At 35.6% G+C, this 17,814-nt stretch overlaps 1 protein-coding gene across 5 annotated transcripts in view; it reads left to right on the top strand.

Annotated features, from left to right (window-relative positions):
* Ggnbp2 (gametogenetin binding protein 2) overlaps positions 1-17,814 on the top strand; it is a 35,056-nt gene that overhangs the window by 8,753 nt on the left and 8,489 nt on the right. For 2 of the 5 annotated variants that reach the window (XM_076870662.1, XM_076870664.1), the window contains exons 3-9: positions 1,140-1,220; positions 2,798-3,051; positions 4,716-4,814; positions 9,165-9,290; positions 9,381-9,494; positions 15,594-15,803; positions 16,876-17,050. In XM_076870662.1, coding sequence (XP_076726777.1) covers positions 1,140-1,220; positions 2,798-3,051; positions 4,716-4,814; positions 9,165-9,290; positions 9,381-9,494; positions 15,594-15,803; positions 16,876-17,050 — 1,059 coding nt within the window. The remainder of the gene's footprint in view (positions 1-1,139; positions 1,221-2,797; positions 3,052-4,715; positions 4,815-9,164; positions 9,291-9,380; positions 9,495-15,593; positions 15,804-16,875; positions 17,051-17,814) is intronic. The other 3 variants (XM_076870663.1, XM_076870665.1, XM_076870666.1) reach the window with 3 other exon arrangements.

Consider the following 17,814-nt stretch of genomic DNA (forward strand, 5'->3'; position numbering starts at 1 on the left):
TCTGAACCCAGAGCCTCTCATATGTGAGGCAAGCACTATATCACCGAGCTATATCTGAATTCTGATATATATATTTTTAAAGTATTTAAAAAGATTTATTTCATAATCATGAGGAGTTAACTAAAACATCAGGTAATTTGACTTTTAAGTACTGTTATTGGCTAGTGCAAAAACAACAACAATTTTTTGCAATACTGGGGATTGAACCCAGGGATGCTCTTCTACTGAGCTACACTTTCAGACCATTTTAATTTATTATTTTATTTTTTTAAATATTTTTAGTTGTAGATGGACACAATATGCCTTTGTTTTATTTATTTATTTTTATTTGGTGCTGGGCATTGAACCACATGCGAGACAAGTGCTCTACAATTGAACTACAACCCCACCCCCATTTTATTTTTTAATTTTGAGACAGGGTCTTGGCTAAGTTTCTAAGGCTGGCCTTGAACTGAGTTGTTGGGTTTTACTGGCATGAACTGTCTTATATGGCTACAAACACTTTAAAATATAACTTAACCTCACAACTATTCTGTGAGAGATAAATATTGGAAATTATTACTTAATTTTCCTCTGCAGATGAGGAAATTAAGAATCAGGTTAACTTATGAGTTACAAAATAAATGTTAAGTGACATTGCTTGAATTTGAACTCATGTCTGTCTGACTTCATTGTCAATGCTTTTAATGGTATATACCATTCTGGGTTTAGAAGTTTGTATACTGCCTGGTGCCATGGTGCCAAAATAAAAAGTACTAGGCATATAGTTCGGTGGTTAAAAGTCCCTGGGTTCAATCTCTGGAACTGAGGGGTCGGGGAGGAGATTTATTTACTTATTTATTTTTGTGCATGGAATTGAACCATGGAGTGCTCTACTTTTTTAAATTTTGTTTTGAGATAAGGTCTTGCTAAGTTGCTGAGGCCGACCTTGAATTTGTGATCCTCCTGCCTTATTCTCCCAGTTGCTAGAATTACAGGCATGTGCCACCAAGCTGGTAGTATATTTAGATTTTTTTAAAAACCTTTTTGTGTGGGATGGGATTTTGAGGTCTTATTTCTGTCTAGGAGTTTATAAAATAGGCTGTATAATGTGTTTGAAGAGAATAAAATAGTTGATTCCTGTTCTTTTTGCATTTAAGATGGTGATGGAGTTTCCTGACAATGTGTTAAATCTCGATGGGCATCAGAATAATGGTGCACAACTAAAGCAGTTCATTCAGGTAATAGTTTTTAAAATCGGTGTTTTCAGTAGTGTGTGTATTTAAAGAATCATTTAGAATTTAGCTGCAATAAATAAAATTAAACTAAGTTTAAGTTTTGTTTTACCTATAGTTAGACTGAAATGTTTTAGTTTTTACTGTTGCTGTGGTGAATATGTTTACATAACTGATATATGGGCCTGTCATGTGAAAGAGACACTGTGGTGCTAACATTTTACATGTCCTTAAGGTTCTGCTTCACCTGGCCTTCTTTCCTGTTTTTTTTTTTTTTTTTTAAACTCAGGAGCACTAGACCACTGAGCCACATCCCCAGCCCTATTTAGAGATAAGGTCTCACTTAGTTGCTTAGTGCCTCCCTCTTGCTGAGGCTGGTGATCCTCCTGCCTCAGCCTCCCCAGCTGCTGGGATTACAGGTGTGTGGCACTGTGCCCAGCTTTTCCTGGTTTTTAAAGATAGGTAGCTTTTCATCAAGAATTTGTTGGGGGCTGGGGTTATAGTCAGTGGTGGAGAGCTTGCCTAGGATGTATGAGGCCTGGGTTCAATCTCCAGCAGTGCACACACACAAAAAAAGAATTTGTAGGGTTTCTTCTGTATGATTATTTTGTTCAAGTTTAAAAAATAATCCTATTATAATGAGCTTTCTGATTTTTATTTAATTCTTGGGAAATGTGATATTTTATAAATGCATTTAAATATATAACATATAATTAAGATAATGGAAGATTACTTGTTAGTTTACTTCAGAACTCGATTTCTACCTTTAGAGAAAATTTTAAATGAAAAGTTAAAGGTAAATGTGAGAAAGTGCTTCTTGTTAATTGTCTTACCCCTCCATCTATTTTTTGGTAAATCTGAAAGTGTTATTGTAGAGTAGCTCTTCACTCCATTTGGTAGAAGTTATTTACTAGCGTTTTGCCCATTTCTGTACAGCTGTGGTTTTTAATCGTTTTTCTGCCTTGTCATAATCATCAGATAATATTCATATGCACCAGCATATTACTGCAGGCTCCCTCATAAGTAAGATGGTCCTTGTTCTCTCCCACTAATTCATAACACATGTGTCTATACCTCCAGGTTGTGAATTGCTGCTCTTCATGATCACCATGCTAATTTGACTCCTATAGCTAACATAGTGTGTTGTTTAAAGTTGAAGAGAAGATATGGTAGAGCTGCATTGTCACCTTCTTCTTATTATTATTTTTAATATTCACTGAACAAGTCCTCAATTTCCAGATGCAGCAGATGCAGGGCTTCTTTTTGCTATGTCAGGGCGCATACTCCTTAACCTTGGCATACTTGCTCAGTGGTATTTTAGAAATTTGTATACTACCATTTTTATACTATAGATTGAGTTCAATTCTTTTCACTCTGGATTCTAGAGCAGAGTGGTTTGTGGAGCAAATTCAGTACAGCACAGACAAGGCTGATCACTTTGCCTTTCTAACTCAGTTGTAGATAAAAGTGGTAAGCCCTTGGCAGGTTGTACTTACTGTACAAGGATAAGAACCCCAGTAGTGGCGAAAGAGTAATTTTATGTCTTAAGGATTTTTCACTTTACTTTTTTTTCTTTTTCTTAGCGACACAGTATGCTTAAGCAACAAGATCTAAGTATTGCCATGGTTGTAACATCACGTGAAGTCTTGAGTGCACTTTCTCAGCTTGTCCCATGTGTTGGTTGTCGTCGCAGTGTGGAGCGCCTCTTTTCCCAGCTTGTAGAGTCTGGAAATCCTGCCCTTGAACCCCTGACAGTAGGACCCAAGGGAGTCCTATCTGTAACTCGAAGCTGCATGACTGATGCAAAGAAGCTTTATACATTATTTTATGTACATGGGTAAGTATAATAAATTAAGAGAAATGATTTTGTTAACTTCTAAACAATTTGTTAACAGTGATGGTAGCTTTTTTCCTAAATTTGGTTGGGGCAGAAATTAAGAGAGGGATACAATAAACATATAATTTGCAATTTATAAGTTACATAGTAGAACCAGTAGAGAGGGATAGAGAATGAGTATGTAGAATTATTAAGAAAGGTGGTTAGGGAAGGCCCTTCTGCTAAAATGCAGAGTATGGACTTGAATGAAGGGAGTGAGGGAATCATATAGATATCTAGGGAAGGAAGTGAAGGAACAGCAAATAATAAGGTTTAGAGGTTGGAGTTTTCTTGTCATGTCTGAGGAACAGCAAAGAAGCCACTGTGGCAGCAACCAGACGAATGAAAGGAACAGTAAAATAAAAGATGAGATCAGAAGAAGAATAACAAAAGATCTACCTTGTAGATCATCCTAAGGTCTTTTTGCTTTTAGTGAGGTGGAAAGCCTTAGAAAGTTTTGAACAGATGAACAACATAGTCTGACTTGAAGTTTGGCCTGCTGTGACCTCCTTATTGAGAATATAGTGTATATGTCGGGGTATAGTACAAAGGTAGGAGTAGAAGTAGAGAAATGGTGGCTATTTAATAATTCATGAGAAAGATGATGGGTGACTTGGGTTACAGTAGTAATAATGGACATTGTGAGAAATGGTAGGATCCTGGCAGTATTTTGAGGAAATAGTCAGCAGGATTTAAGATAGATTAATTAGAAGAGAGCTTTGGGCATGTAAGGACTGACTGATTGTGTCCCTTACTGAGAAGGGCAAGTCTGCAAGGAACAGTTTGATGAGAGCTCACTTTTGGATTTGTTAAGTGTGAAATACAATTGGATATCCACATACAGAGAGATGGTATAGAGCTATAATAGTGGGTCATTTAGTGAGAAAAGAGGTCTGAAGGCCAAACCCTAAGGCTTTCCTGTTTGAAGATGGTGGTAGGTACTTCTTCTCCAAAGAAGCTTTGGAGAGTTTTTGAACAGATGAACAACATAATCTGATTTTATGTTTGAAAAGGATCACTGGCTGCTAAGTGAAACCCAGAATGTAAAAGGCAAAAGGTGGTAGACCATTTAGGAGGCCAGCTATTTGCAGTTGATAAACTAGAGTTGGGTGGGTTAGACAAGGATAGGGGGAGTATTAGAATTCTAGATAGGTTTAAAAGTTAGTTGACAGGTTGGAGGTAGGGTGTACACAATAGTGTTACCTGGCATTCTGTAAATTACATTTACAAATACATTCTGTATTTGCATAACATTTTTGTTGATGGATCCTCATTTAGGTTATGTATTTAGACAACATTTGGACAGAGGAAGATAGCTGAGAGTCATGTTGTAGCAGTAATAAAATATTGGAGTGCCAAACACATTGCTAGATAAATGAAACAGGTATAGTCTGGGGGAAGCATTGAATAGAGCAGGTTTATTTCAGCATTTTGACTGGCTGGGAATGGAAAGGGGAAAATGAGTGTACAGACTCTTTTTGGACTAGCATTTGTTTGATGAGAAATTTTCAGAGTAAGTGAAAGTGTCTCTCACATTGCCCTTATTATGAAATGGCAGTAAGTAGAGATTTCTAAAATTTGAAAGAAAAATAACTATTAACCTTTAAACATTTATTTTTCATTAGGTCCAAACTAAATGACATGATAGATGCTATTCCAAAAAGTAAGAAGAACAAGAGATGTCAGTTGCACTCCTTAGATACGCACAAACCAAAACCTTTGGGGTAAGTGGAATTGAATACCAAAGTGCTTCATCATTGTTAATATTATAAATGTAGATTATATTTAGTAGAAAGAGTAAATACCTTGCTAGTTTCAATTCATTAATTGGTTACACTCTAATATTTGTCAAAATAAGTATGTCCTCTAGTTCTGTAGGTCTTTCTGCATTGAAACCATATAGTGTCTCTATAGTTTTGATTTTTAAAAATTTTTTTCCTTACATTAAATATGTTTTAGGAGAACGGGATTGAGATTTTTGAGGGATTTTCTGTAACTAATATTAAGATTCTCAACATAGTGGTATCATTCTTTGATCAACAGTCATAATGTATAAATTATTTTTCCTATCTTGTTTTTATATCTCCCTAATAAATGCATCAAGAATTTAAAAATGTGCCTTGTTATGGCACATATGACAGTTATGGCAGTATATATCTATGTAACTGATGTGCACTTTTTTTCATGGTGTTGGATGCTACCTCATCCAATGGTGCTTTCACCCCTATCTCCAGGCACATTAGCACAGTTGTCTCTCACTAAATTCTTTGGGGTGGGATTGTTAAGGAGAAGACACAGAATTTGAAGGGAGTTTCTAAGAAGTAACTTTGTTTTGGAGAGAATGGGATGATATAAAACTCTAATTCTGAGTTAGTTTTGAAGATAAGTTTTTAATATCTCACTATCATTGGTACTACTGTATAGACATTTTCCTCCCTAATATAATGACCTGGATGGTCAGGTGATGGTAATGTTAATAATATATTAGGGGTTTTTTTTTTAATTGGTGCATTATAATAGTGGGATTTGTTATGCCACATTTGTACATGCATATGACATAATTTGATTAATTTTACTCCTCAGTAACTTTTCTCCCTTCCTTCCTCTTCCTGATCTGTATTAGGTTTTTTTTTTTCTATATATAGAAAAGTTTTTAAAATTTTATCATGAAATTCATCATAAATTCAAAAGAGAAGACTATACAAGTAGTACCACATATATTTTTTCTTTTTTGAAACATGGGCTCTCTGTGTAGTGTAGGTTGTTCTTAAACTCATATGTTCAAGTGGTCCTCCCACCTCAGTTTCCCCAGTATAAGTAGAGACTGTACAAAGACTCCCCAACCCTTGTACCTTCACCCAGATTTAATAGTTACCAAACTCTACATTTGTTTCATTTATATACTTTTTCCTTTGCTGATGTATTTTAAAGGAAGTTCAAGGCATCATGGTACTCGGCTCTTACGTACTTCTATGTGCATTTCCAAATACATAGACATTTTCTTTTATAATCACAATGCCATTATAATACCCATAGAATTAACATTATGCAGTCAGTACTCAAGAGTTCCCTTAGTATTGTTAAGTGTCTTTTTGCTTTGGTTTGTTTGAATCAGTATCCATATAAGGACTACACATTGCATGCTATCTAAACATGGGAATATGCTAAAAGCAGCAAAGCTTTATATAGCCTAAAGTAGTTCCTAAGGATACTTGTTCTTTTACATATTTATCAATATCTTTAGAGAATTTCTGATTTTCTAAATGCAGAATGTTGTCAACGTTTTCTCATGTAGAGAGTGATTTTTTGACTGAAGGAACAGAGTAGTATAGGATAGTAAAAAGCCTGCCTTCTTCCTTTTTTTTTTTTTATATACATATTATATTGGTTTTTGAACCTTAGGTTTTACACATGCTAGGCAAGTCCTGTACTGTTGAGCTACACTTTAGCCCCTTTATGCATATTCTTCATTGAGGAACTAAAAAGCAACAGGTACAACAGGTACCCCACATCTTATACATCTGTACTCATTGCTGCCTTCCTTTAAAGACCAGTCTTTCCAGTTTTGCTTTGGATTTCATCTACTCTTTTGTTCTCCAGTGACTTTGCTTTGTCAGTTAATCTTTTATTTAATTGACATATAGCTGTTTTCCTACATTTTAGCTTATAAACAAAAATCCTCCACAGAATTCATATCCCCCTCCAGCTATATCCTCAATATATGGGAAGTCAGATGTTTTTGAAAGTTGTTTGTTAAGTATGGAATCAGTTGAATAGAATTAATTGATCTTAAGCAGGATCTTTCCACTCAGGTAGTTTTTTATTTATTCTAACATGCTATGTGGATAGCAGGCCATTGAGTCTCTTTAGTCAAGTCACCCTCTCTACTTTGGTTGGTCACCATCATTTTATATATTTTCATTGTTATACCTCCCTGATTTTTTTAATGCTTTCTCCAGGGAAAGTATAATATGACTCATTAGGTTTTAGCCTAATAAATGGCAACAATCTATGTCATCTTTTCTGAGAGTGTTCTCATATCCATGCAAGTATCCAGGTTATTGTCTATCTGGGAGTAAGTTTGAGATCTTAAAGAAAAGTTTAGTTCAGAGTTTTGTATGTCTGTAGCTGAGGATTATCTTAGAGAATGATATGTAAAATCACCTGGAGAAAGAGTAGATTAAGAGAAAAGAATATCAGGGAATTTGGTTTAATGGTAGAAAAGAAGAAGCTAGTAAAGAAACTAGAGAAAGAGTGGCCAGAGCCAGGTGGGTTGGTACATATCTATGTACATCCTGGCCACTTGGGAGGCTGAGGCACAAGAGGAGACTGAGGCACGAGGGGAGACTGAGGCAGGAGGATGTCAAGTTCAAGGCCAGTCTCAGAAATTTAGCAAGGCCCTGTCTCAAAATTAAATAAATAAATTAATTTAAAAGTGAAGGTATTGAGGATGTAGCTAAATGGTAGAGCATTCCAAGGTGGTCTGGTCAGCTGTGCTGAAATGATTCATTGAGGGCCCAAAAGTAGACACTGGATTTGGGAACTGATGAGAAGAGCAGTGGTTGAGTGAAAGCAGAGTCTATATTGGTGTAGGTGGAAAAGTGAATATACTGTGAGCTTGTGATGGATTAAGCTGTGAATGGAAAAGATAAGAATAGAACAAAGTAGAAAGAAGACTATTTTTTCTAAAAGTCTTATTTTATTTATTTATTTATTTTACAGGGGATTGAATCCAGGGTAGCTTAACCAATGAGCCATATCCTTACCCTTTTTATTTTGAGATAGGGTCTCACTAAGTTGCTTAGGGCCTCACTAACTTGATGAGGCTGGCTTTGAATTCAGGATTCTCCTGCCCTTAGTCTTTTGAGTTGCTGGGATTCCTGGCATGTGCCACTATGCCTGGCTTGAAAGTTTGATCTTGAAGAAATGAATTCATAGGACACAATAGAGAGATTATGGCTAATTTCCTGGTTTGAGCTGTGGGTCACGAAAACATAATTAGAAAAAGAGAAAATATGAGGGCTGTGAGTAGAAGGATTTAACATAGAAAGTAGAGCAGGAGTTGAGGTTTTTGTTGAACCTTGGCCTGAGCCCTTGTGAGGGAGTAGGGAGCTGAATTATTTGTGTGAACTTAGTTGGGCTGGGGGTTGAGAAATACCTATTTAGCTTTATAAAGTAGTTTAAGTAAATACATATTCAGAGGTTTTTCTATCATAAGTATCTAGGCAATGAATTTCTAGAGCATTCCAAGGTGGTCTGGTCAGATGTGCTGAATGTGCTTCTGGTTTAGGCTGGGGGTTGAGAAATAGGACTGTAACAAGTCCTGCAGAAGAGTTGCTAGTTGTTCAAGAAAAATCAACTCTCCTTGAGTGGAATATAAGACGCCCATTTCTCTTGGAATGCACACATGTGACAAAGCAAAGTTCATGACCAAATACTACATTGAAACCAGTGGGGGAGGGGAAGCTTTAAGTTGATTTTAAAATAATTATCATATAGTATTAATTTAGACTATGTAAAGTATTCATCTTAGTATACCATCTTTATTTTAGTAAGTGTAAAGCTTATTTACTATAATAAAATTAATCTATGACTTTCCCTCTAATTGTAAATATGAAAGTAGATAACAAGTTTTGTTGCCATGGACTAGCTTTTTTTAAAAAATTCAATCACATTAAGTAGATTAAAACTTATTAGAATTTTCAATTTGTGGAAGGTTGATCTATGTTTATAGGTAAAAATATAATTTTTTCAGCCCTTTCATCTTTAGAACATACCAAGTATATTTGCTCATAAAATGCTTAAGTTTATAAACCAATTGCTATCTTGATGACTGTAAATATTGTTGTTAACTTATATTAGGTACTATAGTCAAGCTCAAGTTTTTATATAAAGATGTGAGCACATATTTAAATAACATTTTAATATGATTAAGTATGTAATCATTATACAAATTTGTAAATGTACCCTACTAATACTTAAATATATTAATGAGTTCATGCTTTTAAGACTGTAGAAATTATTCCTTCAGATTATCTCAGTGTCACTAAGCTTTGTACTATACTGTACTACAGTGAAGGGAGCAGTAGCAGTGTCAGTTCAGAGAAGTTAAGTACAGATAAGAGAAGTAGTGAAGACCACAGGAAGGACAGCAAGTGTAGGATCATTTTCCATTATGGACCTTTCCAGGGAACAGCCAGGTAAAATCAAGCAATCCTTTATTCTGCCTTTTTTAACGTTTTACCCTTATGTATTCCTCCTTTTCACTAATATGTTTGTTCTTTCTGCAGAGGTTGTTGGATGGATGTATGGGAACTAATGTCCCAAGAATGCAGGGATGAAGTAGTTTTAATTGACTCTAGTTGTCTTTTAGAAACACTAGAAACATATCTGCGAAAACACAGGTAAGTCTAAAGGTCCTTGTGATATAGTGTGGAAGGTGCCTTAGCTGTCAGTCATCAAGAGTGGCCTGTCACTGCCCTCCTTTGTATGATAGCACTCCAGCCTTCCCTTTAATACCTGGCAGTAGGCGGAGCTTATTGTTAGGGTAGGCAGTTCTTTTATGAGATGATTTTAGTGTTAGCCTTGTTTGACCCAGTGTCTCCTTTTTTATACTTTTTATCTATTTGTTCTGGACCAGCCTTTCAAGAAACACAGATTGACTGAATCAAAGTATACTTAATCACTGTTTTTATGATAAAATCATTTTATGATGGCATTTTCAAAATTAAAGTTAGTACTTTTTACTTTGTAATATTTTGAAGTATTTCCTCTATAATTGTTTGCCAAGACCTTTAAGTAGAGTTGGAATTCATGTGCTTCATGTACTATAAAAGTAACTTCAGATTTTTCTTTTTAGAATACTACTTTTACAAAGGAATTTTCTAAGTGTCATTAACATTTGGAAATTCGTAGGGAGGGAGAGTGCAGTAGGAAAGGAAACTGGTAAGGGAGCCATCTAGAGGTGGCATTCTTGGGGGGAGTTCTACTGTTATGAATTTGTCACATGTTGGGTTTGTGGTTATGTGTTCTTTGACTTTGGGACAGATACACACAATTACTTTGGGGCTACTTCTAAAAAACATAGGTAAATGCTTTTAACAACTGGTGTTATCAAGATTGGTGTTTGATATGGCAATGAGCTAATGACTTAACCTACATACTAAAGTTCATTTCTTTTTTCAGTTACAAACTTCCTTGTTTATTTGCTTTTTTGTTTGGTTATATTCCAAAGAGTAAAGCATATGTCAATTATTTGGAGCTGGGGGAAACTATATAGAGACATAAAACATACATCCTTCCTCTTTATATATGATTTGGTTTACCCAAAAGATAGCTTTTTGGTGGGTTGTGATAAGTTACTATTCAGAACTAATGTTTTAGAGTTTCCTGTATTTTGGGGCAGTGTTTTATATTCATAAGAAAGTAGAGTCTATTTTATAAATATCTTCAGGGTGGAGAGAAAGTATGGTAAGAGAGTAAGGGAGATTGATTTGATTCTGAGTTCTATCCATTTTAACTTCCTACAAGTTATTTTCCTTTGCCTGTTTTTTCTCTTCCTTAAGATAAAAATGATGGTATTAATCTTATAGGATTTATTGTAGGATTAAGTTGAATTTGTCAGGATAGATGATACATAGTAAGGTTTACTTGGAATGGTATCTGACAATGTAGGAAGAATTATCAGTGAACACTTGCATGCTGGATTTGCAGATCTTTATCATTCCTATTTCTAGTTCTTGTTTCAGGTACAGTTTGAGTTTTTGAGGTATAATCAGATATAATCATCACCATCATCATTTAGACATTTCAGAATGTCTAATATACTTTGTTGGCAGTATGTACTTTTTTTTAGAGCTTTATAATAAAGATTTAACAACACCATTTAGCTAGTTAAGTATTATGATAGTACATCATTAGAAATGAGGTGTTAGGATACTGAACCCTCTGCTTTAAAAATTTTAAAATTCATGGGCAATATTTCTTTTGCATATGGGAAAAATCACTTTCATTTCTGCTTCCATAATTTTTTTCTTTCTTTCTTTCTTTTTTTTTTGTGGGGGTGGGGGGGAGGATGTGTGTGTGTAAGGGATTAAACCCAGGGCCTCATGCATGCTAAGCACTCACTCTACCACTGAACTATGCCCCAAGTCCCATATAAACCCAGGGCCTTTGCATGTTGGACAAGCACTTGCTGCATACTTAATTATAGTTGTATAATCAAACATATTAAACTACTCTGAGGTTTTAAGGTAATAAGATAGGGGAGAAATATTTCAAGTTTTATTCTATTTGTTTACTTGACTAAAGTTAGCATTTCTAACCTGAAAAATGTAGAAGTATTATTTTTTCTGTGTTCATTTTTCCTCACTGAAAGGAAAAAATTTCCTTTTCTTTCTTTATAAAAGAACAAAAAGCATAAATTTACCCTCCTAACAATTTTTTGTTGTTGTTGTTGTGTTTTGTTGTTGGTACCTGGGATTGAACCCAGGGATGCTTAACCACTGAGCCATGTCTCCAGCCCTTTTTTTAAAAACTTTGAGATAGGATCTTGCCAAGTTGTTGAGGCTGGTTTTTAAACTTGCAGTCCTCCTGCCTCAGTGTCCCATGGCACTGGGTGGGGTTATAGGTATGTACTACCATGCCTGGCTTCTCCTAACAAATTTTAAACATATGTTACAGCATTGTTAACCATAGTTATATAAAAGATCTTCAGAATTTTTTCATCTTACATAACTAAAATTATACCCATTGAACACACTCCCTGATTCTCCTTCCCCCATCCCTTGGCAACTTCCATTCTACTTTCTGTTTTTGTGATGATCTGAGATAACTTCACATAAGTGAAATGAGTATTTTGAATTTTTGTGATTTGCCTATTTTGCTAGACTTAATGCCCTCAAGATTCATACATTTTGTAGCATAGGACAGAATTTCTCTTTTAAAATTTTTTTTAATTTTACATTTTGGTACTTAGGGGTGCTTAATCACTGAGTCATACCTTCAATTCTTTCTATTTTATATTTTGAGACAGGATTTCACAAAGTTGTTTGCTAAATTGTTGGGGCTGACCTCTAGTTTGTGATTCTCTTGCCTCAGCCTCCTGAGTTACTGGGATTACACCCAGTGTGTGCCACCACACCTGGCTTTTCTTTGTTTGTTTGTTTTTTAAGTAGATGAGAGTTTCGATATAGCTGGTGTCAGACTCTGGGCTTAAGTGATCCTCCAGTCCTAAGATTTGGGACCACAGACATGAGCCTAACCCTAACCCTAATCCTCTTTAAAGCTAGCTAATGTTCCAATAAATTTCTATAACATATTTTCTTTATCCATCCATTGATGGATATTTAGGTGGCGTCCAAATTTCTATTGTGAATACTGCTGCAAATATTTCTTATGCCCAGGAGTGGGATTGCTGGATCATATGGTAGTTTTATTTTTGAGGAACCTCCATAGTGGTTTCCATGGTGCTCTACCATTTTGTATTCCCACCAATATTGTGTAGAGATTCTAATTTCTCAACATCCTTGCCAACACTTGTTATTTTTTGTTTTTTAATAGAACCCATTCTAATAGATATGAGGTCTTTTCTAATTGTGGTTGACCATTTGTAGATCATCTTTGGAGAAATGTCTGTTCAGTTCATTTATCTTTTTTTTTTTTTCCCCCTCATTGCCGAGGATTAAACCCCAAAACTAGGATTTCTAGTACTATAGGGTTGCTAGAGCAGTGCTCTGCCATTATGATTTATCAGGTTATTTGATTTTTGTTGTTTTTACTGAATTGTGAGAGTTGTATATTAACCCCTTATCCAATATATGGTTTGCAAATATTTCTCCCATTCCTTGGTTGTCTTTTCACACTGCTGATTGGTTCCTTTCTTATACAAAGTCTTTTTTTGTTGTTGATGTGGTTTTGAGGATTGAACCCAGGAATTCCTGCATGTTAGGCAAGTACTCTGCCAATAAGCTATATTCCTAACCTTTATTTAGTTAATATTTGTGGCACTGGGGATTGAATCCAGGGCCTTGTGCATGCTGTGCAAAAACGCTACCACTGAGCTATATTCCCAGCCCTTTTTATTTTTGAGACAGGGTTTCTTTAAGTTGCCCAGGCTGACCTGAAACTTGCAATACTCTTTCCTTAGCGTTTAGGAGTAGCTTGGATTACTGACCATATGCCTGCCACCACTACCAGCTGTGCAAAAGTTTTAAAGTTTGAGGAAATCCCTATTGTCTTGTGTCAGTTACCTCTGCTTTTGGTGTCATACACAAGAAATCATTGCCCTATGTAATATGCTAAGACTGGCCTTGAACTTGCAATCCTCCTGCCTCTATCTCCTAAGTCACTGGTATTACAGGTGTGTGCCACTGTACCTATATTCATTTTTAAAGTGTTAGGTAAATAAAATGATTTAATGTTGCTTGTCAGCATTATTGCCTCTGTTTATCCAGGGGGGGCCTCTAATTTAACCTGTATACATTTAAAGAAGCACAGTTATCCACTATCAGGTCAGAAAGACATATGCACCAAAGTAATGTGTGGCAATTATAAGAATAAATACTGTAGTAAGAAGCATAAATCAGAAATAATAGCAGACTGGCAAGGTAGTGTGTACCTGTACTCTTAGCTATTCCTCGCTACTCAGGAGGCTGAGGCAGAAGGATCACTTTGAGTTCAGGTGTTTGGGGACAGCCTGGGCAATGTAACAAAACCCTGTTTCCTTCTTAAAAAAACCTGGGCAGGTGGCACATGCCTCTAATCCCATCAATTCAGTAGGGTGAGGCAAGAGGATCACAAGTTCCCAGCCTCAGCAACTTAGTAAAGACCCTGTCTCAAAATAAAAATTGATAAGGACTGGGGATGTAGCTCAGTGGTAAATACCTCTGGGTTCAACCCCCATTACCTACACCCTTCCCCCAAAAGAAAAGAACAAAACAGAAATAATAGGAATTCAGAGCATTATTTTCAAACGGAGAAACAACACTTTAATAAACAACAAAATAATATTTAGAAATATTATTTTGGTGTGAGAAATGCATTAGCACCAGGAAGAGTGGAATCAAGGAGGCCAGTTAAGCTTTTTATTTTTATTTTATTGTTTTCTTTCTTCTTGTTCAACTTTTAAAACCAGGGCTGAGGGAATTGAAAAGAAGGAACTTAGAAGAGATGTAGAAAAGACAGAATGAATGTTAATTGACTCCACCCTTAATTGGTGGACTTGGGGGAGAATTTAGAATTAACTGAGGTTTTTCTAGACTGGTTGACTTTTAAGAGGGATCAAGAGAGAACACAGAACAGTATTTCCTGTCTCTGCTGTCTCACTATTTTCAATATGGGTTTGGCCTTCAGGCAAGAACAGAGACTTGAACATAGCTATAGTGTCATGAGTCATTATAGACATGTTGGCTAAAGTCATGAGAGTTGTTGAGTTCACTTGGAAGATGAATTTAAATCAAAGAGATCAAAATTTTGTAGTTCTATCACAGCTGTTCTTAGAGAGCCAGTTAGTAATATTGTGAGCCTGATTTCTTTTTTTTTTTTTTATTAAACCAAGTTCTTACTTGTTTCAGGAATTCAAAGATGAAGAAATCAGGCTCTATTGTTTTATTTCTGATTGATAAATGTGAAAACATTCTTTCTCCTCTAAATTGACATAATTCTTCTGTACTTTTGACACATTATATACACTTAAGTTTAAACACGTTTCTGTGTATATGTTCTCTATATTATGTCTGTGTATGGAGATATATACATTTTTGGAAGAAATAATTTGATATTTTGGAAATTATAAGTAAAATTTGAAATGCCTGTAACACTTTGTCATTCTTCTCTCCATCCCTAGCCTCACCTCCAAATGCTTAACTAGTGATGTGCTAAAATGTTGTAATAAAAATTTATATTAAAGTTTATTGGCAGAAGATAACTAATTATTTTAAGAGATGGGAAGAAGAGAGAACTTGGCTAAGAGTCATTGGTTTGTTGCCTCTGTTGTTTTATTTCTGATCTGTACAAATAGCCCTTGAAAGAGAGATATGCTAGCCCTTGGTAACTAATACATTTGGGCATGTATTTTATGAAATAATAAGTAAATATCTGCCTCATTCTTTTAGGCGATGTGCTTCTCTACTTTAAAAAAAAAATCACTTCCAAATGACAATCTAGCTATATTCATGTAATCCCAAATTTGTGTTTATCTTACATGTATATGTTTTTGTTTTGTTTTGTTTGTTTGGTTTTTGGGATGGGATCTTGCTATGTTGCCCAGGCTGGCCTAGAATTCCTGGACTCAAACGATCTTCCTGCTTAGCCTCCTGAGTAGTTGGGACTACAGGCATGTGCCAGTGTGCTCAGCCGTGTGTATGTTTTTAATGTGTGTATGGAGGCTTTTTTAAAAAAATGCTCTATCTGGGAGGGGAGTGCCATCATCTAGTATACTGTTATATGCTGCATGAAATAATTACATAGCCAATTCTTAATTTCGAGGTTTTTATTTTCAACAGGTTTTGCACTGATTGCAAAAATAAAGTCCTTCGCGCCTACAATATCCTTATTGGTGAGCTTGATTGCAGCAAAGAAAAGGGCTACTGTGCTGCACTTTATGAAGGCTTGCGGTGCTGTCCACATGAGCGACACATACATGTTTGCTGTGAAACAGACTTCATTGCTCATCTTTTGGGTCGTGCCGAGCCAGAGTTCGCAGGAGGGTATGAGTATGTAGTTTGCTAGAATGGGCTATCTAGCGCTTTGCTTCATTTTATTACTAAGTTTATTTCCCTCATCTTCTGCCTCAGTACATATATGTATGAAGTATGCCTATATTGATTGTGCTTTCTTAATTGATTGAGTGAAAATATGGAAAAACTGTGGTGTGTGGTTTAGTCCTCTGCTCCTTGCTTGAAGGGAAGGGAGGCAGCCCCCCCCCCCCGCCCGCTTCTTTTGGCTATCATTATTATAAGTTATCATTTTCACTTGAAAATGATTAGAAGGATTTTTTTCTTCATGCATTATCATGTTTAGATTTTATTCACAATGGTGGTGTTTGCATAGAAGTAAGATCTTTTCAGCAGGGGGTTAAGAAATGCTTTATTGAATGTAATTCATGAACTGTGTAGTTTATATTATTGTTAAATTATATAAGGTTCTTATATGTTAGGTTCTAACATGTCATATCTTTGTTGTGAAAATAAAATCAGAAGAACTTGTTCATAGCATAAATCAAATCCTTTGTGTGGTTTATATCTGTAGTCTAGGAAACCTCATTTTAGTGCCTACTTTCAACCAGGCATTTTAGAATTCAGAGACCTCTTTTATCACTGTAGTACTATGAACACTCTATTGAGACTAGCCTAGAGGGTTTTTTTTGCCCTTGATTAAATCACCTTGGCATTGCCTTTCTCTATTCTCCTTCAAAACCAACTAACCAACTAACCAAACAACAAATAGGCATTTTTGCTACAATTGGAAAGTGAAAGGAACTGTCAGTGTCTACTGTGAAGTAGACACTTACATGACTTCTCTGTGCCCTAAAACTCATCTCTTTAAAGCCAGTTCCTGAATTACTATTTTTAGCAATATTAGGATTATGTTCTACTTGTATATATATTTCTTGTTGGTTACATACTTGCGTGCTTGTGTATTTATGTTTATATTGAATTTAAACATGTATCTGTCTTGTTATTTGGTAGATTTCGTTTAAATCTAAACTTGAAGATGTGTTATTCATCTCTTATTATTTTAGTTAAGAGTGTTAGAAATTAATCTGTGATTTATTCTCCTTTATAGGCGAAGAGAAAGGCATGCTAAGACAATAGATATAGCTCAAGAAGAAGTTCTAACATGCTTGGGAATTCATCTTTATGAAAGATTGCATCGAATCTGGCAAAAATTACGGGCAGAAGAACAGACATGGCAGATGCTTTTCTATCTTGGTGTTGATGCTTTACGCAAAAGCTTTGAGGTAAGAACAGTAGACTGCCAGGTGTGCCTTCCTATAATCCCAGCAACTCATGAGGCTGAGACAGGAAAACTGCAAGTTTAAAATCAGTCTCAGGGGCTGAGGTTGTGGCTCAGCGGTAGAGTGCTCGCCTCGCATGTGGGAGGCCCTGGGTTCGATCCTTAGTACCACATAAAAATAAATAAGTATATAGTGTCCAACTACAACTAAAAAATAAATATTTAAAAAAAAAACAAAAAACAAAAAAGCCCAGCTTCAGCAATTTAATGCAGCCCTAAGCAACTTAGTGAGACCCTGTTGCTAAATAAAATATTAAAAAGGCCTGGGATGTGACTCAGTGGTTAAGAGATCCTGGGTTCAATCCCTTGTACCAAAAAATAAAATAAAGGAATAGTAGGCTGCTTCCATGTCCAAGTGAAGTTAAGTTACTGGATTGAATCTTAATTAATTAATTGAATCTTAATTAATCTTAATCTTAAGCCACTTGTGCCTCAGAGCTTTGATCCACTTCTGAAGTTTCTTGGCTTTGAATAGAGAGGGGCCCTAGGGAACTGCAATTTAGAAGTTTGTAGATTTTTCTTTATTTTTTTAATCCAGTTATTTCACCAGCCTTGGTTTTTGGACTTTCTTAGAGTTAGAAACTGAAGTGGCTGATTAAAAAGATGCTACTATGAAAAATAACTAATGAAAAGTTAAGAACAACAAATAGTAAGCAACAAAATTAGAAACCTTTAATGAGTTCCAGTTTGTCTGATGTCCAGTTGTTT

This window comes from Callospermophilus lateralis, chromosome 11, assembly GCF_048772815.1.
Source record: "Callospermophilus lateralis isolate mCalLat2 chromosome 11, mCalLat2.hap1, whole genome shotgun sequence".
In the NCBI taxonomy this organism is placed as follows: Eukaryota; Metazoa; Chordata; class Mammalia; order Rodentia; family Sciuridae; genus Callospermophilus; species Callospermophilus lateralis.